The sequence below is a fragment of the Tyto alba genome, unplaced genomic scaffold, assembly GCF_018691265.1.
Source record: "Tyto alba isolate M040663 unplaced genomic scaffold, T.alba_DEE_v4.0 Super-Scaffold_1, whole genome shotgun sequence".
Classification (NCBI taxonomy): domain Eukaryota; kingdom Metazoa; phylum Chordata; class Aves; order Strigiformes; family Tytonidae; genus Tyto; species Tyto alba.
This window is the reverse complement of record NW_024881261.1, coordinates 14,680,362-14,704,828: the sequence shown is the minus strand read 5'-3', so window position 1 is coordinate 14,704,828 and position 24,467 is coordinate 14,680,362. Positions and strand designations below refer to the sequence as shown.

The 24,467-nt window shown below is 50.6% G+C and overlaps 3 protein-coding genes across 3 annotated transcripts; all 3 read right to left on the bottom strand.

Moving 5' to 3' along the window:
• Positions 1–2,740: 2,740 nt before the first annotated feature.
• CALHM2 (calcium homeostasis modulator family member 2) lies at positions 2,741–8,878 on the bottom strand. The gene is made up of 4 exons (XM_032988800.2): positions 8,593–8,878; positions 7,671–7,984; positions 4,788–5,768; positions 2,741–4,704 (listed from the first exon to the last, which is right to left on the bottom strand). The coding sequence occupies exons 3-4, from the start codon at positions 5,328–5,330 to the stop codon at positions 4,288–4,290; spliced, it is 960 nt and encodes a 319-aa protein (XP_032844691.1). The 5' UTR covers positions 5,331–5,768; positions 7,671–7,984; positions 8,593–8,878; the 3' UTR covers positions 2,741–4,287.
• Positions 8,879–11,093: 2,215 nt separating this feature from the next.
• Positions 11,094–13,533, bottom strand: CALHM1 (calcium homeostasis modulator 1). The gene is made up of 2 exons (XM_009967704.3): positions 12,985–13,533; positions 11,094–11,555 (listed from the first exon to the last, which is right to left on the bottom strand). Exons 1-2 carry the CDS (start codon positions 13,531–13,533, stop codon positions 11,094–11,096), a joined length of 1,011 nt encoding a protein of 336 aa, XP_009966006.2.
• Positions 13,534–19,346: 5,813 nt separating this feature from the next.
• CALHM3 (calcium homeostasis modulator 3) lies at positions 19,347–21,921 on the bottom strand. Its single transcript, XM_009967703.3, has 3 exons — positions 21,635–21,921; positions 20,780–21,035; positions 19,347–19,808 (listed from the first exon to the last, which is right to left on the bottom strand). Exons 1-3 carry the CDS (start codon positions 21,919–21,921, stop codon positions 19,347–19,349), a joined length of 1,005 nt encoding a protein of 334 aa, XP_009966005.3.
• Between the last annotated feature and the right edge of the window lie 2,546 nt (positions 21,922–24,467).

The following is a 24,467-nucleotide window of genomic DNA, read 5'->3' as shown; positions in this document are numbered from 1 at the left end:
TCTGCTAGGCTAGGTTGCTCAGGACCACGTCCAGTTTCGTTTTGATTTCTCAAAGGATAGAGACTCCACAACCTCTCTAGGCAACGTGTTTGACCACATTCACAGTAAATGGAATTTCTTATATTTCATTTTGTGCACATTTCCTCTTGTCCTGTCACTGAGCACCATTAAGAGGAGTCTGGTTACACTTTTTTAACATTCCTATGTCAGGTATTGATACACGTGGATGAGATCCACCTTGAGCTTTCTCCTCAGGCTGAGCAGCTGCAGCTCTCTCAAACTCTTCTTGTATGATGAATACTCCAGCCCCGTAATGGTTTTCTAGTTCCTCTGCTGGACGTGCTCCAGTAAGCCCCTATCTATCCTGTATTGGGGAGCCCAGTACTTGACACATCACCCCAGATGGCTCACCACTGCAGAGTAGAGGGGAAGGATGACCTCCCTCGGCCTGCTGGTAATGCTCTGCCTAACACAGCCCAGGATGCTCTTGTCCTCAAGCTGAAAGGGTGTATGCCTTTAAAGCCCACAGCACCCAATTACAATGGATCCCCTGATCACAACCATCTGCTGTAATGAGTTGCCAGGGATTGATGACAGAAAAAATATAGATTTTCAGAAGTAGTTGTCTCTTAAGAGAAGTCAAAGGAAAAAAAAGTGGTCTTTCCATGCTGGAAAAGAAGTCATCCCAATCTAACCTGCTTGGAAAAAGCCAGGTATCTTGGGTACTTATGTAGGCTCTATCACTGGTGTTAATGCCTTATGATCCATATTGTAACTCTCCAGTAAGATGTGGATATGATTATCCACATGTTTTACAAATGAAGAACTGAAGGCAAGAGGAGAAGCAGGGTATGCAAACAGGTATGATTATCCAATGTAGACGCTATAGAGTGGGTGCCCAGCCTCGAAATACCAAACTTGAAAAGTCTTACTCATTGCAGGTACTCTGAACTCAAAAGCAGAGCTTTGCAGGACCTATCTCTTCTGCCTCTGTAAATGCCCAGTGTTGACAAGACTGAATGATTAGGCATTTCATTCATTCACAAGTCTGTTGGGATCCAGAAACAAGTCATTTCACTTCTTGACCCCAGGGAGAGCAGGATGCTCTACTCAGATTTTGCTTAATGCTCTTCTAGAGGAGGAGGCTGCTTACAACATCTAGTAGCAGCTGCTGCTTTTTTTAAGAACGCAGCTGCAATGATGGTGGCTTTTTTGTTTGGATTAGTTAGTTACATAACAGAATACATAAATAAGCGTGGTAATAGAAACCAAGATCCCTTTGAGGTATTGTTTCTTTTTGACTACTGGGGCTATTATAGTCTCTACAATAGTCAGCAGGAAAAATGAAAAACCTGTGTGTAATTCTCTGTACTGGAGGAGCCTGGTTTGAACCCATCTTGCTGCTGGGAAGTGTGACCTAACTGACAACCTCTAGGCTGCTCTGTGATGGGGTTGGTTTTGGCCTCTGGAGGAAAAGCAGAGAGCGTGATCTTGCAGCCTACATGATCCAGCATGCCAGGAAGATGGGCAGCTCCATTTCCCTCTTGGCGTTTTGGTGGGAAGCCTAGCCTGGTTGCCTGTGCTGGTGTGTAAAGCTATGTGGGTTAACATCCCTCACCTCAGCATCCTCACTGGGGCAGGATGAACAACAGGCAGCAGGTGTATTTGTGAGGGTGCTGATGGCCTGTGAGGGCCACAAGCCTAGGGCTGTCTCAGTGGGGACCATGCTCGGGGTGGCAGAGGGAAGGAGGGAAACAAAATAATCCCTACAATTGCAAGTATTTCCAAGTGCAGTAGTTCAATCCGCTCCTCAGTGTCAGCTGTCCACTCAAACATGCCTCTTCAACAAGGGGGAGGGGAAAACAGACAAGTTGGACAAACCTCTAGCCCCTCCCAGCACATGGAAAGTGGCTGGAGTTGATGGAGAAGGGATAGGAGGTAAACAGAGCAAAAACTGTTCTGTGCATATGGCTTATTCTTTGGATAAACAAATCCATTCCCAAGCATTATGTGTCTTGCCCCTTTCCTTCAAAGGAGGGAAGGGGAGGAGAAGGAACTGGAGTGGAGGTGGTTCAAAGGAACAACTAGGGATATCAAGGAGGAAGGCAAGGGAAGTAAAGGAAGTAAGAGGAATGCTGCTTTGTTTCAGCAAGTTACCTTGCATCTGCTGACCTGCGTGTGGGGGTGGCATGCGTGTCTGCATGTTCTCACTCGAGGGCCAATGACAAGAAATGCAAATTAACTCTTTCATCTCAAGTTAATGCAATTTCATGTAACTTGCATCTGATCGTTCCGGCAGATTAGCTGATGGTGAGGCTGGGAGCCAAGCCTTCCCACAAATGCAAGGCAAATCTGTAGAGAAGCTGAACAGGGATCCTGGAATGCCTCACCCATTAAGCGGTGTTCCAGCCTGTTTATGTGAGGAAATACCCTTCAGCTTTCTTGCAAGGGGACATATTTATAACAAGGTTTCTAAATACGTTTTCTATCCTTTGCTGCAATTGTGGATCCGGATGTACAAGGTTTGTGTTACTCAGTGTAAGAATAACTAAAAAGCAGTGTTACCAACTTGTAGTATGTGGTAATACTCTTAAATTTCACATTCTGGGGTCATCTGGATAGAAGAAGATCTGAATGTTTAATAGAAAAAAAAAATAAGTTTCCAGTCCTTGAGTTCAAAGAGAATGTTAAATTATGCCTTTTGTGCCCCCCTGAAAAAAAAAAAAACAAAACTCACAAGGCAATGAAAAAAACTCATTTAATAATTTATTTCAAATCTCCTTGTGTGTAATCCGCTCTGAGTTCTGTAGGTTTGAGTTGTTTTTTGAACAATTTAAGGCTTTTCAGTAAATGGGACAGTGTAAAAGGAAGTTGTACCTATAAAGAAACAATACAAGTAGGAAAACCAAACTTCACTGTCCTGCCAACTCTTAAAACACTGTTGGGTACATAAAACTGACCCTCGGGAGAGAAGGAACTGTGCAGTGCCAGAAGAACAGCCTTGAAGCCACAATCAGCACAGCGTCATGGTGAGGGCAACAATTTTATACCTGTCTGACTTTGCTTTCTCAGAGTATGGTCAAGTCCATAAAAGAGGCCTTCTGCTGCAGGGACTGTTTAAGGCAGTGGAAAAAGTTTAAGAAAATTCAGTGGTAGAAGGGTAGGGAGAGGGCTGCTCCTCCCATCACATTCCTGCTGTCCCTCGTCACTCCAGGGCTGCAGTCCCAGTGCAGCAGATGGGTGCATGTACTGTGGTCTTTTGGCTGGCAACTTTCTCATCCCCTTTCCCCTGAAGAAAGATGTTCCATTAACTACAGTTACATAGTATATATACTCTCTGTATATACCTGTATATATACATATATTGAAAACTAATTCTGGTTGAGGTCTTGCTTCAACTCGCAACCCAAACAAGCAGGACTCTGATCTGATGGTTGGATGAGAAATGCAATGAGCTGCGGTGTGGCTCACTGCGGGTGCTCCTTCCTCTCAGCCGCCACCTGGCCTGAAAGCTATTCTGCTGATGGTGCCATCTTCTGGGTTTATAAACTCATGGTTGTGACCATTTGGGCTCATTAGAGATTGCTAGGCACTTCAGTAAGAACAAAGGGAGTTTGGTGTCCTACCCAAATTCCAACTTGGTAATTACAGAGTGTCTTTCTGAATACCAGGAATTATTGGTGATTCCTCCTGTCTTAGTCTCTCAGTTATTTGATATGCTGCTGTATTACTGACCCATTCCTTCCCAGGTGCTATTGCACCCCACCTTGCCACAGGAATTTACCCACTGCTTTCCTCTTTTCCCTGTGCTGTGAAGTGGTCCGGGACCTGCCTCTGCAACAGGCACCACACAACTGCATAAGAAGATACCAATGTCAATGAAACAAGCAGGTGTGCAGGATGGCTGGGGCTAACCCTGCCATGGGGGAGACAAGTGGGACTGCAGGAATCGCAGTCAGAAAAGTCATGCCCATCTCTTGCTCCCCAGAGCTTCTGCTGGTGCATTAGACAGCAGGGTGCACTGGCAGCCTGGAGGTTAGGTGTGCATCTGCTCTTTGTTCCCCTTGGGTCTCTGGAAGCAGCAAGGAGATAGTTGTCTCCAAGGGAGGGGTTCCCTAGCTCAGTGTATTGCTTATCAGTCTCTACCTTGAGGCTGTTGATCCCTGTTTACCCACTGAGAGAAGTAATCCTTCTGGGAGGAATATTCCCAGTGAATCCCTCAGTCACACGCTGATTCTGGTAGGCCTGCCAGACAGTCTGGGGAGCTTCTGCCACCACCTGTCTGTCTTAGGAAGCCAAAAAGAGCATTTCGTGGCCTTCTGGGCTTGGCCCGTTCCCTTCCACCCCTTTGGCCCATTTGTGGAGCCGGCTGTAGAGGGGGAAGCCCTTGTTCTCCCGGTAGATGTAGACACCTGTGATGGCATTCCACTGGGGGCTCGGCTGGACGCCCTCCACTGGGAACTCCTGTACCAGCTCCTTCTCCTCCTTGTCTAGTGCCACAAAGCCAAAGAAGTGCTTCACATTCTTGGCTGCCAGGATCCTGGAGTGGACCTCGGCCGTGCGTCGGAACAGCTTGTCCTCGTTGGAGCGGTATTGGGCCCAGTAAGCCTCCTGCCTGTAGCTCAGTGGTGAGCAGCAGTGTTTCAGGCACTTGGTGAGGAAAACCAGGACTGCGACGATGCCAATGAGCAGCCAGCCAAAGAGCTGAGAGAGAAGAGAGAGGCTGCGTTAGGACATGGCAAGGTGGTCTTACCCACTCCACGTGGCTTTCTCCCCAGCGTGCCTACCTGGGACTCATATCTCAGCCTCCGTGTCACCTCGTCCCTGAACTTGGTGAGGTTCGCTGGTACATCTTTACAGGGGAACCTGGCCAGCACCTCGGCCCCATACTCAGCTGGGAACTTGTCCAGGGAGGATGGCCTGACAAACTCGCTGAGGGCGCAGATGTAAGCCTCCCCGCGCAGCAGCGAGATGACCGACCAGGTGACGGGTGCCACAGCCGCCCGGCCCATGATGGACCCGAAGAGGAGGAAGGTGGCAGCGGCAGAGAAGTTCTTGGTGCCACGCTTGTGGCACTCGGCCACCAGGTTCCAGGTGTGGTTGTTCCAGATGACACCGATGAGGAAGAGGGCTAGGGCTGGGACGCCGATGGCAGCCAGCCCATAGATGTAGTTGCGGGCAGGGGAGCAGGGGCAGTTGAAGGCAACAACTGAGAAGAGCTCCTCACTCCCCACTGTGCCCAGGGCCACCAAACCATTGAAGATCATCACGTCTTTGCTCTTGAAGAACAAGGAGAGGAAGCGGAAGTTCTCAGCAACGAGGGCGGCCATCTCGTCCTGGGGGCGAGACGAGGCACGTAGTGCAGTGGCGCGCCGTGCTGGCCCACCTCCCAGCACCCAGAGACACACCAGTGCGGGGTGAAACGGCCTTGGGCCAGCTGATGTACAAGAAGCTGCTCCGGGAGCACAGCACCTTCACTGCTGTCCCTTCCTCCCACCTGGTGCTCCAGCCTTGAGCTGGTTGCTGATACCAGGGATACTTCAAAAGGGACTGAAGAGGGATTCAGCCTAAGCAATGTGTGAAATCTCAGTCATTTCAGTTTCCCACTTAACTCTCCAAAAGCATCTCTACAGCGAAGATTACCAGCGGCACAGCTGTTTCTGCCCCTCACTTGCACATTCGTCGTCTTTCCTTCTCTGGTTTTAGCCACCCCCTGCAGAGGCGATTACTGTCAGCGTCGCTGCCAGACACTCGATGATCTCCCAAGCCTACAACGAAGGAGGACGCCGCGTTACTGGGAGAACTGGACCAGAGCACTGGCACTAGGATGTGTCCCCAGCCCTGATGCTGACTCACACTAGCCCTGGTGCACGCAACACGTGCATGGTGGTGCCGTGCTGCCTTGAAGGTGCTGTGTGTGGCTTTTACCTTCCTCGTTAGACCTGATGAGCTAACATTTAGTAACAGGCAAAGGTATGTCAGGGAGGCAGCAAGAGGTGCTGTGAGATGGCCCAGCAGGTTTGCGGGCAGAAAGATGTGGATGGGAGGACCAGGCAGGAGCAGCCTGTGCTGACAGGGCTGAGGGGATGCTCGGGGGCTGTTGCTACCAGCAAGAGAAGTTACTTTCTGGGAAAACCAAGCTTTCTTATCTCGATGACCCAGGGTACAAACACCAAATGCCAATACAGCTCAGTCAGCAATTACATAGGAGTTTTCGCTAGGATTAGGTGTGGCAAGATGATCTTCTCTCCCGCTGTCCTGGCTCAGCCTCTAAGTGCTGGCCTGAAATTGAGCCCCTCGACCTGCACACCTCGGTGCTATAGATGCACTTCACTGCCCTGTGACTGTGTGGCTTCCCCCAGCCCCTTCTCCCAGTACAACACTGGTTATACTGGGGTGTCCATCCCACCAACAGGGCTGGGCTCTGTGGACTTCATGCACTGGGGACCAAGCAGGGGAACGCATGTGCCCTGATTTTTTTGAAGGACAGGGTAATAATTGGGCAGTGTATCTATGCCCTCTGTAGTGATGCCTATTGCCCCATGCCCCTTGCAAGCTGCATTTAATTAATTTCTTAGTTACTTTTCCATCTGTGCTGCATCCCCACAGGGCTTCATCTCAGGAAGCCTCAAGCACCCTGCTAGCTCTGGGAACCCTCACCCATGTGACAAAACCTGCTGGCCTCAGGGGTGTTGCTGTCACTGGGGTTTGCTTTAGACAGGAAGAACCTGGCACCCAACTAACCGTCTCTGGCAGCCTGTCCAGTGCCAAGAGCATTGGCACACATGTGGGGTTCCCACAGAGCCCTGACACACAGCAGGGCTGCCCCAAAATCTGCCCCAATGCTGGCATCTCTCAGCTGTCGTGCGTGGAGCAAGGCCTCCCTTGGCCAGCCCCAGCTGTGAGGAAAAGGCTGCAGGGACATTCATGTAGAGGAGACAAAAGCACCTTAATAATCCTTAATGGTCTCTTGTACAAGACTTACTAATGCACTGTGCTTTAAATCACTAGTGTGCTTCGGTTCACCTGCTGCCCCACCAAATCCTGTTTTACCCCCTTCCTCCATGGGGCATCAGAGGGGAACAGAGGCAGAAATTTGGCCTCAGTTCCCTGCTGTGTCTAACCCATGGCAGTCCCTTTATAGTCATGCTGTGGTATCGCTGAGTTCAAACACAAGAAGCCCTTAATGTCTTCCTGCATCTTCCCAGTTTTCCATATGCAAAACTCCCTCGGCAAAGGAGATGGACCAGCCAAAAACTGCAGCCACGTGACGGGGAGCCAGGCCTCCATCTCCGGCTGCTGCGCTTTGTGGTACACCACGTTTGCAGCCAGATGCTAAACCTGCAAACTTGTTCTAGTGCGTGGGGTACAAAGCCCTGTTATTAGAGTTACCAGCAAATAGCCCTGATAAACAAGGCCCTGTGACCTTCCTGACAGTGTCTGGCCACCAGCAAAGTAAAAATAAGAGGAGCTGGCAAAGAGGAATATGTCTTTTTTGGGAGGGGGGGTTTACCCTTCCTCTGCTTGGTAGTTGGGTGCTTGTCTGGGAGAGAGAGGGGTGGGTAGGAGGGGAGGGGAAAAGTTGTCTGCAGCAGATCATTTTTTAGAAGCCTCTGCTAAAGTCTTTCCCTAAAACGTGCAGTAAAGCAAGAAGAAATTAAGTCACTTACTCGAAAAGTTGTTGAAACCAGTTCTGGAGCCTTCTCAGCTACTTGCGTGGATTTTGCTGGGGCTCTGGCTGCGGGGGGGTCCCAGCAGCGCGCGGGGCGGTACAGAAGTGGGGATGTGGCTGAGGCTGGCCGATGGGTGAAGCGAAAGCTGATGAAAACAGTCTGAAGAGTTTGGCAGCTTCCTTTTTCAGTCTGCAATGTGCCTTCCGCTGTCGGCTTTTGGGAGGAGGGAGGAGGTTGTTCTTGGGCCCTGTGCTTGGGTGGGGCAAAGAGCAGGCGCTTGGCTTCTGCTGAGTGCAAGCCTGAGGTTGTGCCTTTAAAAAGAAAAAAATAAAAAAAAAAAAAAAAAAAAACCAAAGGAAAGACTGAGAATGAGTCACTGAAAAAAGCACATCCTGATTGTTCAGACCCACAGTGCAGCTGTGCAAAGGCTGGCCAGACGGCCCCGGGGTTTTCCTGGAGGACAGTTGCGATGGGGTGTCTTATTGGGGTGCAAAGGGGAAGTGCTGGAGCCCCCCAGCCTAGTGGGGTGGATGCAGCCCGCATCGGTCCCCAGGAGATGCCACTGTACGTGGGAGAAGCCCTTGGTCCCACGTGAAGGGGCAGGAATTGTTGCTTTTGTGCGTGGGAGCCGGATGAGCCAGTGGGGAAGACGCCAGCCTGGGGTGCGTTTTTGGGAAAAGAAGAAACCCACGGTCACAAGCTCTGTGGGGCAGCCAGGTTTTGCTTCCCACCACCCAGGACTGAGCAGCGGGGCTGCTGCAGGGGCAGTGGGGGCTGAGCGGGGCCGGGGGAGCCACGTGTGTGGGGCTGGGCACAGCCCGCGATTTGGCGAGCATGGTGAATTCCTGCCTGGATCAGCTTTTCCGCTCGCTGCTTCCTCTGCGGAGCGATGCCTGCGAGGTAGTAGAGGATGCCTTACTTTCCCCTTGCGTCGCTCCCTCCTCTCTGCCGTCTGTCCCTCAGCTCCAGCTTCTGCCCAGCTTGTTGCAGAGGACAGAGGCCTCTGTCCTTCTTCCCCAGCCTCCTTGTCGCCATGTCCCCAGGCTCCAGCTCAGCCTTCCCCAGAGGATGTCTTCAGCACAGACAAATCTTCAGCAACACCCATGTTCCTCTCTGCCAGAGGAAAGCTAAGCTCAGCCCAGCATCAGCAGTTCAGCTGGGATTTTTGGACTGAGTCCTCCTTCCTTCTTACCCCCAGATCTGAGGTCCCCGGGCAGGTTTTTTGGAACTCCCAGGTGTTTGGGTGCGGTGCACCCCTTGGCACTCCCACACCTCCGCGCCTGCCCAGGGCTGGCTCCCCTCCTGCCCGGCGCCTGCTGGCTGGGCTGGGGACCTCGGGGCTTGATCCACGCTCGGGGCGCTGCTGCTGACTGAGCTCAGCACCGGGACTGCAGCCAGGCTGAAACCCCGGGGGCTGTGTGGAGTTCCCTAGCAAAGATTCTCCTCCTGGAGATGATGAACGATATTCCCAAAGTCCACCACAGAAAGGACAATCTGCCTGCTCTGTGGGGACTCTTTATGACTGCTGATATTGCTGCATAGGGGCAGAGCTCCGATCCTAAAAATCTAAATTAAAAGCCCAAAAGCTTTTCTTTACAAATGCATGCTTTTTTTTTTTTTTTGGTATCTTAATGGCTTTACTGTGAAGCCCACCAGCCCTGCATGATGCTTGCCATTGTGGGGACTGTGAGCGTGCCTTTCTGGGTGAGCCATTAACAGTGCTGAACTGCAAATAATAGGAGTGGTAACCGCCTTTATCTTTTGATCTCCTTTGCTTTGTAAATCAGGTTTTGTGCCTATTAATTTCTGGGCAGGTGCCTTAATTAAAGTTTGGGGTGTGAAGATTAATGACAAATCTATGTCACGCTCCTTTCTCCTGAGAGTCAGCCTGGCCTTGACTGTGAACTTGCTAAGGCTCTCTCACAGAAGCTTGGAGAATTTCCTTGTCATTTTGGTCCTTTGTTCTCCTCTCCCCACAGTCTCTGTGGACTTACACACTGATAATTAAGGTTTATACAAACGACAGTCACCTCAGTTACCAGCCAGCTGTAATAAGTTGGTTTAAACAAGAATGCAGCAGCAGAAATTTCAAGGGGATGAGCATTTTGAAAGGGACGCGGCAGGCGTAAAACTCGTGTTTCAAAAGGGGTTTTCTTTCTGCCTGTTGGTAATAAAATCAGGGCTATCAGGGACCTCTCTTCTGGGCTGCGATTTGCACAGTCACCTTGAGGACCTGCATCCCATCACTTTCAGTTTCTATGGAAATGGGCAGCCACCTGGTATTGCGTAGGGTCACGGGTGCCTCCCCAGCTTCTCCTCTGAGGGCCAGGGCTAGCTTGCCACTGGCTCCCACACACCAGAAAAATACCCCAATTTACATGGCCTCAGCACCCGGGGCTTGGCCGAGGGGACTGCCAGTTGTTTTCATTGCATTCAAGTGAAGAAACATCAACAGCTTTGTAAATAACTTTTATAAATCCTTGTGCCTGAGCACAGAGCTTGAACAGTAAGCCTGAATTATATATTTGGCCCCTTAAACAAACACCCAGGTGGGTTTTTAACATCAGTCTTTGTGTCAGGAAGGGATCCAGGTAAAATTGCAAGAACAAACTGTCCTGCAGCAAATTTGTGAAAGAAGGTTGGCCTGGCCCCCACCCTCCATGCTGCTGGATGATAGCTGCTCTCCTTGTCTAGACAGTCCCTTTGAGGAGCATCTCTGTGGGCTCCTCACTGAATAGTACTTGTGACACTAACCACGCCGTTCCCGTCACATGTAATGCAACATGGGATGTCCCTTCACTAGCTCATTGCTTGGGTCAAATTTATTTTAAAGGTTTTCTTGGTCTGGAAGTTGTGTATGTCCATAGGGACGTAGTGTGTAGAGGGGTAATAGGGAGACTTCTGGGGTTCCACAGCTTAGCGTGAGAAAGGGGCACCCTCTTCTTGTTTCCCCACCAGGAGATTTTTAATACTGCTTAAACCCACATGTGCTGCCCAGTGCTGAGCATGTGGTAGAAGAAAGGGAGTTTTGCACCTCTGGTAGTGTCTGCCTTGGCAACTGCAACAACACAAACCTGGTGCTTGGTGGTGTAGGACACACGGCAAGTCTGTCCAGCTGCCACCTTGTGCCCTTCAGCATCCCTAGCGCTTGTCCATCACGACCTTGAGTAGCCATCCTGCTCTGCACAAAACTTGTTACCTGAATTACCAATGCGATAGAACCCGATGTGAGAGCAGATGGGATCGCACCGGCACCGCCGAGCCCTTTGGGTGTCTGTCCCCCTTCAGCACCCATGGCGCTGGCCCTCACCTCCACCCGGCTTGGACACTCGCCCATCCACCCTCTCTGCAGCCCCCCCCCCCCCCCCCCCCCCCCCCCCAAAAAAACGCGGCTCTGCTTCTCCATAGCCCTGTGCCCCCTCACACCCTGCTGTAGTAGGCAGCTATCTCCCTTCGGGGCAGTGGGGGGGGTGGGGGGGGCTGCTCTTCCCCTGCCCAGCCGTTGCTGAGGGCAGGTGTGTGGAGGCGCAGCGGGGGCTTGCATCTGTGCCAGCTCTTCAAGGCTGTGTTCATGGTACCTTGGTCGGTGATGCCCAGGAGCTTCTCAGCAGCTTCCCCCACATCTGCAGGGGCTTTCCTGGGCAGGTGGCAGTGAGCGGCTGCCAGGTCCGTGCTCATGCCTTCGAAGAACTGCTGGATGCAGACCTTGGCAAAGCTCCTGGCGTGCTCCGTACACGTCTCATCGAACAGCTTGCGCTCGATGTCGATGTAGTGGGACCAGTACCTGCTCTTCAGGAAGGCGGCTTGGGTGAAGCAGGGCCGGAGGGATCTGACCAAGAAAGCCAGCGTGGTCATCAGCAGCACAAAACACCAGCCCAGAGCCTGCAGGGACGAGGGGGGAACCGGACCCGTCACAGGCAGGCAGAGCACCTGCCCAGCACAGCCCACCAGCGAGCAGGAGCTCCCCCGGCTGCCAACGAGTCTGGCTCCACTTCGGGCTGTTTGACATTTGGCTGTGTTTACATTGCAGAGCTGGACGAGGAGACTCCACATACCATGTTGGTGCATCTGCGCTGAAAATTTGTTCGATGCACCAACATAGGCAGCACCTCTCCGCTTCTTGCCCTGCATGGCATCAGCAGGCAGTGACCATAAATAACACCAGACTGAATCCTGCACCCAGCCCTCAGTCCTGCCTCCGATACGCCCATGCCTCACCTGGGTCTAGGGTAGTCTGTGTCCTCTGACTCGCAGCTAATATTGTCCCAGATGCTCCCTGAGTTTATGTAGCTGTCTAACCCTTTTCCCAAGCTGTTTGACCTGGTAACATTTATCGTGGGTGAGCAGTGGTGACAGGCTCCCCTGTTAATGGGCTCTGACAGGAAGGGTGACATGAGGGCAGAGCCACGACCCGCCTGTCTTCTCCATCATCAGTTTTAGGTCAGGCTGCCTCCAGGCTGTGCAGGCAGAGATCATGAGGGTGAACCCCACTCTAAATGCAGCCCGTAAAAGTGCACCTGGAAGGGGGGTATCTGGGTGGCACTTGTTTTGCAGCTACCTGATTTCCATGCAGCTGGGAATTGGGCTCTACCCAGGAAAATCTACTTTGTGTTTTCATAAAAGCTTCTTTGCCTCCATTTCTCTTCTTAAATTGGGGATTATAATTCCTGTCTGCTCTAAGGAGGTCAGGGAGAGGAGCTGCTTTTAAACAGGAGTACATGAGTGACCAGAGTGGATCAGACCATCCTGTCTCCAAGGTGACCAGGAACAGAGGGCTTGAAAGGAATAAAGCACAGGACAAGCAGTAAGTGGCACTTATTGTGTTTCTTTGGGATGGTTAATAAACAAATACTGACTGCTTCCATGCAAGCGGCAGAGGCAAGTGGCATAGATGATAATCAGCCCATTGCTTTCACATGTTATAATAAGCAGTAAGAGCAACCATGGGCAACCTGTAGATCACGGGAGGGGGTGACAACCCACCAGCCAGGCAATAACATCCACATCAGCCCCTTCTGGACCTGCTCTAAGTTAATTTCTGCATACAGCTTGGCCGTGTATCTCTGCCCTGCAGCCCCAGGCTGTCCAGGCAGGAGGGGGACATGAATTATCAGGACAACCTACAGCTTCAGTCTCTGCACCACACAGGAGGCATAACTCTCTGGAGCTGAGTCTGAACACCTCGTACCCTTGCGAAATCACCAGTCTTTCCTCCTTGATTTCAACTAGGAGATTCCCTCAAGGGGAGAGCTAAGGCTGGCAGTGCCTAACCCTAAACCATCAGCAAGGGCACAGCCATGACTCCTCTCACCTGTGAGATGCAGCGCAGGTACCTGACAGCCACTTCATTGGCGATGAGCTCCTGTCCATCATAGATCTCCTTGCAGGGGATGCGGGCGAGGACCCGCTTCATCTCTCCCTGGGAGAGGCCGGCATGGCTGGCGTTGCCCAGGGTCTCCACAGGCACCGAGGTGCAGAAGGCACAGGTGATGCACTTGCCATCCAGCAGCGTCACCGAGACCCAGACGGCCGGGGCGATCATGGCCCGCTGTGCCATGGAGCAGAACATGTAGCGCAGGACGGCCGGGTCCTTCCCTCGCTGGCCCCGGGGCCGCCTCCACTCCTCTGCCAGCATGGAGACATTGTTGTTCAGCACGAAGCCCAGCAGGAACAAGATGAAGGGAGGCACAAGGAGGATGCCCAGTCCATAGACGACATTGTAGTGTGGCAGGCAGGGACAGTTGAAGTCAAAGGCTGAGTACATTTGGGCGCTGGCAAGGGCCATGATGCCACAGATGCCGTTCATGAAGGATTCCTGGTTGGACTGAAGGAACTGGAAGATCATCCGAAACTTGTCCATCTTCCCTTAATGTGATTCCTTCCCCCACTGGGGTCCAAGCTGTGGCCTTGGTTTACTTCATTCCTTCAGCCCCATTCTTCAAAGATAGGCATCAACAAGTCTCTGTGCAGTTCACTGATTCATTCATGCACTCTTACAGCCCCAATATTTAAAGCACAAAATTAAAATATTTTCAGCAGATTTTGCTGCTTGCAAAAGTTCAGAGGTTGCTTCCTCCTGCTCTTCTTTGGGTCTGTGGGATCGGGATTGTTTCTGGTTTGCTAAACCTGGCTTCATTCTTCTGCAGTCTCCCAGCCACTGGTCCCCTTGGCTGGAGGGTGCAGGTGTTACCATGGCTGTGCCCTCCCCAGAGCAATCTGTGCCCTGGGCAGAAAGGGGAGTTGGCTGCTTGGCCTTTGTGAACCTGTTTGCAAATGCAGGAGGTGGGTGCTCCTCCTAAGACTGAATGGGACACCTCACCTCTTCGGTGCTGGCACGAATGGAAAAGCAGGATGCCAGAGCTTCCCCCCTCCCTCCAGGTCTGCATCGCCCCAGCAACATCTAATGCAAACACCTTGCAGGTCTGCCAGGCCCCTCCTATGTACCTGCTTCACTGGGAAATACCTTTTCTGGTTTATTCCGCAGAGGGAAGGGAAGAGAAAAGGAAAGACAGAGGAAGGAGGGATAAAGCTCTCAGTGCTCTTGGATATTGTATCTGTATTGCCAAGACCTGTTAGTGGCTCCCCTCTGTCCTGCAAATGTCGATATTTCAGCCAGACTTAGAAGATGACACTTGTAGCTCCTTGGTTTTCACAGCCCTGTGCCCTCAAGGCTTGCTGAAATATCCTTCAAACCCTGGTTCACATAGTCTGGCAACATCCAGAGGCACATAGTGCTTTTCCTGGCTTTGGGGCTGGAGAAAAATAGTCATAGAAAGGAGAGAGGGCTGCAGGGACAAGGGCACAGAGGACTCACCCTGCTCCACCGGTGGGTCCTGCTGAGAGCACCTGAGCCCTGGGTACCTCTACTTTCTCAGTGTATGCTTCCTGTGCAGCAGAGCTCTGAGATTCAGGCTTTTATCTGAGATTTCTTCTTTTCACCCACTTTCAATGAGCACGTCTGAAGGGCTTGAGTGTACTTTGCTCTGAATGGCAGTGACGAAGGCTGAATGATTTTCTTTCAGCCACCTCTAGTGGGTATAATACCAGCCCCTTGATAAATCTGGGATGTGCAGGAATTGGGAATACAAAAAGGGTGTGTAAATCCTGCCAGTGACCTCCCTGGCCCAAGGGCAGCCACTATGCCCTGAGGGACTGTGTTTCCCAGTAGTACCAGATCACCTGCAGGCATGGATGGTCAGAACTCTTCCTGCCCATCAGACCAGTCCGTACCAGCAGTCCCAGGAGCTGAGGGTGCAGTGGAGCTGCTGCTCCTCTGAAGATCACACAAATCCTGCTGGGAAGGGCATAGCAAGGACTACCTGAGAGAGCAATGTACATCTGTTTAGCAGGAGGGGCTGAGGCTGGGTTTCGGCTATATGCCTTGACCTGAGGCTAAGGTGTTTAAGGGCACGTTTCCCATGCAACCAGTTCATGGTGCAGGGAGGACTGAGCTAGCTGGATGCTGGGCTGGCTGGTCCATACAGCACGGGGTTGCTGACAGTTTAGCCAGGCCACTTTATCTGATCTTAGTAGCAACACCAGGTGATCTGGACTCAAGCAGACCTGAATACCTGCACTGCCCTCCCTGCTCTTTGCACACCAGGAGCAGCCCAGGAAGAGCCAGCTCAGGTCTGTGGTGGACATATCCCACATGTTGATATTGGGATGCAAAGCTTCCCCATCACTTCCATCCCCCTCTCCCCTTTCACAAGGGCACAGCTCAGTTCAGCTCATTGCTGTCAGCTCTGCAGACCTGGGGGATTTCTGATGCTGATATATTGAGCACATTTTCCAGCACAGAGCCAACCAGACAGACTCCTCCCCAGCTTGCCAGAACTGAGACAAACACTAATGAGATGTGATAGCTATGGTTGGGCCAGGCTTAGCTCCTACAGCACAAACCTAAAAAAAGTGGACTGTGGTGCTGGTGTTCTCCTGCATCTCTATTCCCAGTTACCAAAGCATCTTTGACACACTAGATTGCTCCTTCAAGCTGGCCAAAAGATGGGGGAGTACTGGGACTACAAGTGGCCATAAAACAGATGGTTGCAGTATTGACTACCTGCAAGGTGTTCAGTCCCTCTGGTCCAAGCACTACTTGTGCTGTTGACATGAGTATCAAGATACATCTCACTGTCTGGGCACCAGTGTGGCTGCATTGGTGGCTTTGAAACGTGTCACCAAGGCAAGCTGTAGATAGGTGGGTGGCATACAGGAGATACTTTTCCCCAAGGTTTTGCAGTGTGTCAGTACAGATGTGGGAAGCCAAACTGGGTGTTTTGACCATTAGTCAGTGCTGCAGTTTCTGATGTCGCCCCCCACACCAGCCCTGAGGCCCAATCGATAATACCAAGTTCACTCTGAGATGCCACCACAGAGGTGAGTACAAAGCGTGTGGGTTAATACCTGGGCAGTCTTAGCTCTGCCTGCTGTGGAGAGGTTAATTGCATGATCTCATCAAATGGGAAGAGATTTGGCTGCATGAATATAGATGAGGCTTATAGTACTGCTAACTAAGAGTTCAGGCTGGCTTCCCTGTTCACCTGGCGAGTGGCTTTTTGAAGGGCAGTTCACATCAAAGCCTGCATGAATCAACCTCATAAAAAGCAGAGAGCTTTTTGATCTCCAGGAAAACTCTGGTTTTCATTAAAAATGAATGAGGTGTCTGATCCTGCTTGGTGTACAGTACTGACAGTCCTTATTGAAGCCAGCAATAAGTCAGTGGGATTCAAAACAGAGTCCACAGAAGCCAATGCCTGGGTCTTTCCATGTTGCCTTGTTAGGGAGGACCTTGTTTTCACGAGCTTGGCAACAGAAAATTCACTCCAACCAATTTGCAAGAGAAGGCAGAGCTTCCTCCCATGATCTCAACCTGCTTGTGCTTTGGAAACCAGGTCCTGGGAACACCCAGGTCCCTCCCAGCATGATGTCCTGCACCTGTATGCCAAAACAGACACCAGTCCAAGGAGTCAAGGAGGGCTTTGTCTCTCCCAGTCATTGTAGGATATAGAGAAGAAGAACATGAAAACAGTCACATTTATCATCAGAAGAGTTTGAGAAGAGATTGGTAAAGTTGTCTTTGCAGTCAGTCGTGCTGTTTCACAGGCTCTTGGCAGGTGAGGACCCCTGAGCACATCAGACATGTCTGTAGGTCAGGCATCAGACCAGCCTCAAGAGGCAGAGAGCTGTTCAAGTTTGTGAACAACCCTCTCCACTCCCACCTACACAGGAGGGTGCACACTCCTAGCAGAGCTTGTGGGAAGGAACCTCTGGAGATTGTCTGGTTCACCCACCCTGCTCAAAGCATGCTTAGGGACACATCTAATAAGGTTGTGAATATCTTCATGGATGGAGGTGCCACAATTCCTCTGGCAGATTGTTTCATCAGCTTCAAATTAAATAAGTGTTTTCTTCCATTTAAATTGAATTTCCTGCATTTTGGGTTTGTGCCTGTTGCCTCTTGTCCTGTCATGGGGTGCCAGATACAGTTTTCCACAATGGAGAAGAGTACTCCAGCTTCAAAGGGGAACACAGCATGGGACTCAGGGAGGCTGGGAGGGATGAACACCCACAGCCCCATCCAACTGGAGCTACTCCATGACCAGACTGACCCTCCCAGCAGTGTGTGAGCCTTTGTAGACCTGCAAAATTCTATGGCAATGCTCTTAAATCCTCCAGCTTTCTCCCTTCCGATACAGATAGCAAAGCTGTTTCTCTACCCCTTTTTTGCATTTTGTATTTCATGGCCACTCTGGGATGACTTAAAACCTGAGAACATGGAAATCAGCATGCAAAGGGGAGCTGTGGACCTCTGCTCTGAGCTGGTTAGGAAAATATCCAATTTGACTAGCGTGGAGTGGTGAGTCCAAACTGAGTCTCAGCCCGAGATCTGTGATGTCATGTCTGATAAAAGTATACCAGAGATGGAATCCAAAGTGCCATGCTGATTTCAAAAGAGAGGTTCGAAGAGAAGCTCCCGGACCTAAAGAGCACCTGGTGGGAAGATCGCTGTGTTATCCCCAACCAAGGCGGGCCACAGCTGGCTTTGTGCCCTCTCTGAGCACATCCAGGGGAGCTCAGGGATTCAGCCAGAGCTGATTTTACTATGCAAATATGAAAAGCTCTGCAGCCCATCCCTCTGAACCCCACAGCTTCTGGCTGGGCCTCAGCTGGCAGAGGGGCGCAGCTGCCCATGGGTGGGCCATGGAGTTATCTGGCCTCCCTGTGTTTCGCCGAGCATCTCCTCCCGCCCTCACCCTGGGCACACAAACATCCTGGGGAGGAGGTGACCTACCTCCCAGCAGCTCAACATGTTAATTTGGGGGATTAATATATATTTTCAATTTGACTCCTTGTTTTGGATTTAGTCACAGGGTGGTAGCAGGTTTCTTAGTCCCCTTTCCACCCTCTTCTTTCCTCCTGGAGGCCCTGCTTGCCCCATCTATCCATACATGGCCAAGAAGACATTTCTTCTTCACCCCCTCCTCCTCACAGCCCCTCCACCTTCCACCCCTCACTCCCAGGGACAAAGTGGGCATCAGTATGAGCCTCAGCCTGGAGGAATATATGTGTCTGTACTGGGTTAGTTTTCAGTAAAGAGTTTAATGCATCCAAGCAGCAATGTTGGACAGAAATATCAGTCAAACTGGCACCGTGGTTGGCACCATCTACAATAGGGGCTGGAAAAAGTCAAGTAAGAAAGTAATTAGCATTGGAGTCTCAGAGATAAGGTTACATTCAAATAATTTTGAAATTAAGCATGGAAATGCCCAACTAGGTGATGCAAGGATGATCCTCTGGATAGATGAGTTTGTACTAAAATCTAGCAGGGGAGTGTTTAAAATCTGTGTTCAGACTTAGGCAGAATCAGTGTGTCCTTTCGATGGCCTAATGCCAGAGTTTAGAGCAGCCACCTGAACCCCATCACAGTCCTGTGACTCTGGATATGTTAAGCAAAGCCTCCAACTTACTTTCCTTCTGCAAATCCAACCCAATCCAGGGACACTTATCCAGAGGTATCTTTAATTAAATTTATGCTGCTCTGTGAATTTCAGTGCGTTGCCATATTTTGTTTTGAAAATGCATTAAAGTATTGATGGGTTGTTAGAAGGAGGTTGAACAGTTTGGCAGCTGGGCTGGGGGCAGCCAGAGCTCTCAGCAGATGGGAAGATGTAGGAGGTCATTTTGCCTTTTTAAGTAAACATGTTGGTGTGGTACTAAAAGAGTTGCCAATTAAATAATTTCAGTGACAGCACTGCTAACTCTCTGAACCAGGTTTCACTGGAACGGGCAGGAGCTCCTCACACCTTTGTGAAGCTGTCGCTCCAGTCGGTTTGCATACACAGCCAGATGTTGATGCCTTGGCTAAATCCTTCCTCGAGCCAGAAGGGTTTCATCCCAGCTGTAAGGAGCTGCAAACTCTTTAATATGACAAAAATGCTACGCAGAGACCTTGACGGAGAAATGTCATTAACAGCGACTGAGTCTGGGACCTTTGGATCTTCAGAGCTAGTTTATTTTGGAGGTTTTGCTAGGCATGCCCTGGAGGATAGCCTTTGGGTTTGGGGTTTTGGGGGTGGATGTGAGCACCTCTGTCTGTCATCTACCTGCTGGTCCTTACTTTGGGCGGAGGTATGGCAATGCCCCTCCAGTATCTGCAGGACAAAGCCCCCTTTACACCTCCGTGTGCTGGGGGAATTTGGACTGGGTACTGGGGTTGTCTGCCCAGGGCAGAGGGGATCTCTCTCGCCCCAGAGGATGCCTCTGGGTTGCCTGGCTGACATCCAGGGGAGGTTTCTCATAATACCACATTTTCAGAAGTTTATTCACCTGGTCCTGATCTGTGATGCCCTGGAGAAGATCTTCCTCTCCTTCAGCCCCCTCTCCTTCCCTAGGCAAGCTGAGGCTGTGCAGTTTGATCTCTTGCCGCATGCTTTCAAAGAAGTGGTGAATGCATTTGTGAGCAAAGAGCCGACTGTGCTCACAGCAAGTTTCCTCAAAAATCTTTTGCTCGATGTCAATGTAGTTGCTCCAGTGACGTGCCTGCAGGAGGGTGGCCTGGTTGAAGCAAGGTCTGAGCCAGCGGGCAAGGAAAGCTGCTACGATAAGGATCAACAAAATGCTCCAGCCGAGTGCCTGGGTGATAAGAAATAAGCAGTGGAACAGGAGCAAGTCAGGCACAAGGACAGGCACAAGATGTTTCCCTGTATCACCAAGACAGGGAAATTGTGTGGCTGGAGGGGAGATGTGGCATATTTGGTCTCCTACCCTTGATCTGTCTCTGAAGTCCAGCACCCCCAAACTGCACTCAAAGGGTCAGTGTAATCTCCTCCCACTGAATATAGGGCATTTATCTATATAACAGTAGTTCAGTATGCTAACTCTTTGCAAAGTTAGCCTCAAGCAGCCAGGCATTTTCTTTGAGCATGGGAGCACCCCAGGGGAAGGGGACTTCACTGCTCTCCTTTGGTGCTCACTTATCTGCAGTGATATCTTCATCTGCCACCTATGCTGGCTCCAGGGCCCAGGAGTCCCATCAGTGGGTGAAGACAGCCCAGACTACATGCAGATACCTTTGCTAAGGGGGGGCTTGTTTTCAATGCTCTCCCACTGGTCCTCATCCCTGACTTGGTACTCCTGTACCAAGAGCAGGGGCCGCTCAGGGCTCCATTCCCCATTGTGTCCTGTTCTCCTATCATTCCTGAGCAAGCTGCTTTCATCTGTCTCAGCTTGCACTGTCCTTAAAACAGCCAGTCCCATCTGTGAGGTTAGCAGTTAGAAAGGTCTTCTGACACTGGACAGGGCCTTAGGATATGCCCATGTTCCTTGCAACCTGCTTTTTATTATCTGGGTTTAGAAGTTGCCGATTCTTCTAGAAACAAAGTTATTTTAATTAAACCATCCTTTATTTCTTTCCTTTTCCCTACCTGAGTGACTCTGGAGATTATCACTGAGGGTGGCAACATCTGGGGGAATAAAGAAGCAAAAAGCAGTCTTGCTCCGAGCCTGACTGTGGTGAAGCAATGACAAATCAAGGAAGAGCAGGAGCACGACGCATGCCCGTGGCACCTCATCAATACGGTGGGGCTCTGCTGGCAGTGACCTACCTGGGACCAGCAGCGCAGGTACCTGGACACTGCCTTGTGGGACGTGTTGTTCCTCATGAGCTCGTCATCCTTGCAGGGCACCTTGGCCAGCAGCTGCTGCACCTGCACTGGACTGGCGTTGGCAAAGCCCACAAACTTCTCGGGATCCACAGAGCCACTGAAAGCGCAGATCAGGCATTTCCCATCCAGGAGGGTGACTACGATCCAGATGATAGGGGCAACCATGGCTCGCTGCATGATGGAGGAACACATGTACCTGGGGCAGGAGAAAGAGAAGTGAGCGAGTAAATGCTGGAAGCTTTCTTCTCATCCACAGCCTTGATGGATGCAAGCTGTCCTATGCCAAGCAGCCCTCCCAGAGCCAGGAAGCTGACTTCCACGATTGTCCCCAGCACTGCTCCAGCTAATGCCTCTTCTGCTCTGGGATCAAAATAACCTCAGCTGAATGGAGGAAAACCACAAGGTTATCGATAAAGAATGACTGTGCTGGAAATGCCACTCTTTCTGCACATTTAAGTGGAAACACCTCGTCTTTTTGCACGTGTAAGCCCCAGGAGAAACCCTGTGTGTACATGACAGGGCAAGAGGCTATGCGGTTTCACAGGGTGGCAGCATAAATCTGGCCATTGGTGTCAGGGTGCTCCTGCCCGCCTTTTCTGGGATAGGATGAGGCTCTGCCTTCACTTCTGCTGTTGTAAATGCATTTCCCATGCCCCTGCCCCTCCAGGCTCATGGGGAAAGGTCCTGGGAGCTGAGCTTAGAAGAAAATTAATTACCAGGAGGATCAGAGCTATGGAGGCAAGACAGCTGCGCAAGAGATGAAAGGAGGGACACCTCTCCCAGTGCAAACCCCACCTGATGACAGCTAGGTCCTTCTTTCTGAGCCCCTGTGGTCGCCGCCACTCCTCCAGCATCACCAGGGATTGTCTGTTGAGAATAAGTCCACACAGGAAGAGGGCAACGGGGGGTACGAACATGATCCCCAAGCCGTATGCCATGTTGTACTGGGGCAGACAGGGGCAGCTGAAGTCAAAGCAGGTATACATCTTTACGCTAGCCAGAGCTAACAGCCCACAGATGCCATTCATTACAGACTCCGAGTTGGACTGGAAGTACTGGAAAATCATCCGGAAACGGTCCATTGTGCTCTTTTAGCTGGGGGGAGCCCTCCTGGAAAATCCCTGGGCTGCTCAGCACAGCCTGTCTCCCTTTGTTCCCCCTTCTGCTGCCGTGGGGCAGGGGGACGTGGGGCAGGGGACGCAGCTCAGCCTGCAGCTGGTCAGGGCAGGAGGATGGGGATGGAAGAGAGCTGCTGTGTCAGGGGGAAAAACCTGTGCTGGGGCTTCCCCACTGGCACACAGCTTTCACAAGTCTGTCTCTTACCCAGTGCTGATCTTCTGGGGCAGTCGGTAGGTTTTCTAGGTGAGCAGATGGATACAGCCTCCAGCAGCTGTTTTTTCCACCCCGTTTTTAATTTCAGGGCTGTCCCATGTGCCAACCAGCAACAACAGCCTCTGGTAGTGCTGGGTCACTCCCTCCCGGAGATGATAACTCTCAATGGAGAGACGTCAGCAGATGCCTGTGAGCTGCCTTCTCTGCTGGTTGAGGGCTCTTGAGTGATTAATTGGCTGGGAGAAATGAGGTGAGTCAAATGAGCTCATCTGTGTTACTGCTGCCACCCTGTTTCTTTTTGGTGAAGCAGCTCCCCAGCCCTGAGCAGAGCAGTGGGGAGGCAGGGAGTACATGCCTGGCTCTGAGCACGCCACATCACTGCAGGCTCAGATTTCCTTATGAAAATGAGCTGAAACGACCAACCCTTCAGTCAGGAGGCTGTGAGAATCAATAGCTTTCAAAACCTGGAATGGCATTCAGGACAAAATCTGCTCTTGGCTACACATAATACACGTACTGTGACATTTGTACCATACCTACATCCATGTCCAAGGTCCCTGCACTGGGGCTCCTTCTTGCTCCCCGTCAGAGGGCATGGTGCACAGAGCAGCTGGCTCATTTGTCCAATGTGACAGGGTTATCATCTTCTGTCCATTTTAAGTATCCCACAGGCAATTCCTCTTTTGCTCTCAAAAGTTTATTTAAAGGTAAATACAGATCATTGTCACACAAAGAAGCTCAGGATTTTTCTGACATATTCAATGTAATTTTCCTTTCCCCAGCGTTCATTTGAAAGCATTTTCAGATTTTTTCTCAATTCAGGTTTCTACATGCATTCAGGAAAGGGAAAAAAAAACAAAAAAAAGCATGTTACATTTACCTATTTTGTTTAAAAAAGTAGGAACTGTCTCCACCACAGTAGACTTGCTGCCAACAGTGAAGTCTCTGCCCATGCCAGCTCCTATTGCAGGGCTGGTTGCCTTGATGGGATCACGCAGAAAGGGAGCAGTGAGAGGGGTACCTATAGTTGCTCGCAGGCACATACGGTAGGTGTGTGACACACGCTGACTCACAGGGCCATAGTGTCATCTCCTATCTAAGCAACAATTCACACAATTACTTTTATGAAATACAATTGCACCAACCATGATATTTGTGTTCTCCTTTGCCAACAAGTGGAAATGACTGCTAATGTTCATCCATCAGCAATAAAAAACCTGTGGCTAAACAGGTGATGTTTCCATTTTGCCATTATAGAACATCAGGACCCCTCCATTTTCCTGTCACAGGACATCAAGACCCCTGGCTGAACTCCACAGGTGATTTTTAGCCAGGGTTCAGCTGTTCCCAACTGCTTCAATGATTGTTGAGTTTCTCTTTTAATGGCTTGCATTTTTGTGCTGACTCTGGTTCAGAAAATGTTGTGCACTCTCTGTAAAACAATTACTTTAGACAAATAATTTTGCCTTTCCAGCTCTCCTGGGCAAAAACATAGTAAAGGCCAAATAGTTCCTCACAACTCAGGAAAATAAGATGTAAAGAGATTAGGAAGCATCCTCTGGATAGCACAAGCTACAGGAGAATTTTACTTCTCCCAAATGCAATTGCCTGGCCTGGATGTTAGAGGTCTGTAAAAGATGCCTCAGGGCAATTACTGTGCTCTGTTGTGATCTGGGATCTCACCAATAACTCAGAGCTGAGACATGGAGTTACTGAATAACAGAAGAAAGGGAATTTTCATTAATTTGCAGCAAAAGACTTTGGGAGCTTCCTGAGAAGAGAGAGAAAGGACCCTTGAGGTAAGTAAATTGCTAGACATAGGCAAATGTTAAAAATTATTCTCAAAACTGAGCACATTTGATTACTCAGTTCTTAGGATGAAACAGAGAGGAAACAAAGACTAAAATCATCTATCATCTCCTCTGTTCCATCAAGGGGACCTGGCCCATGTCCCCAGTGGAACAGTCCCCCTTCTGAGCCTGCTGCAAGGCTGCCTGCAGCTCTCCAGGGCTGTTGGACAGGGGCACCATCCTCAGCAGAAGGCAACTGCTCCTTGGCAGCATGTCTACAAAACTGTGCTGGAAGCTATTGTTCCTCAGCACATCTTTTGGATGTGTGTGTTGGACAACCCTTTGCTTTTGCCTCAGTACTGCAGAACACAGCAAGAGTGGGGAGGACATCCTTCCCTGCTCCTTTATGGGAGTAAAATAGCAACTGTAGGCTTTTTGCCTGAGATGATGAAGGTTATGCTGGGTACAGGTGTGGGAAACCCTCCCTCACCCTGTAGGTGAGAGCC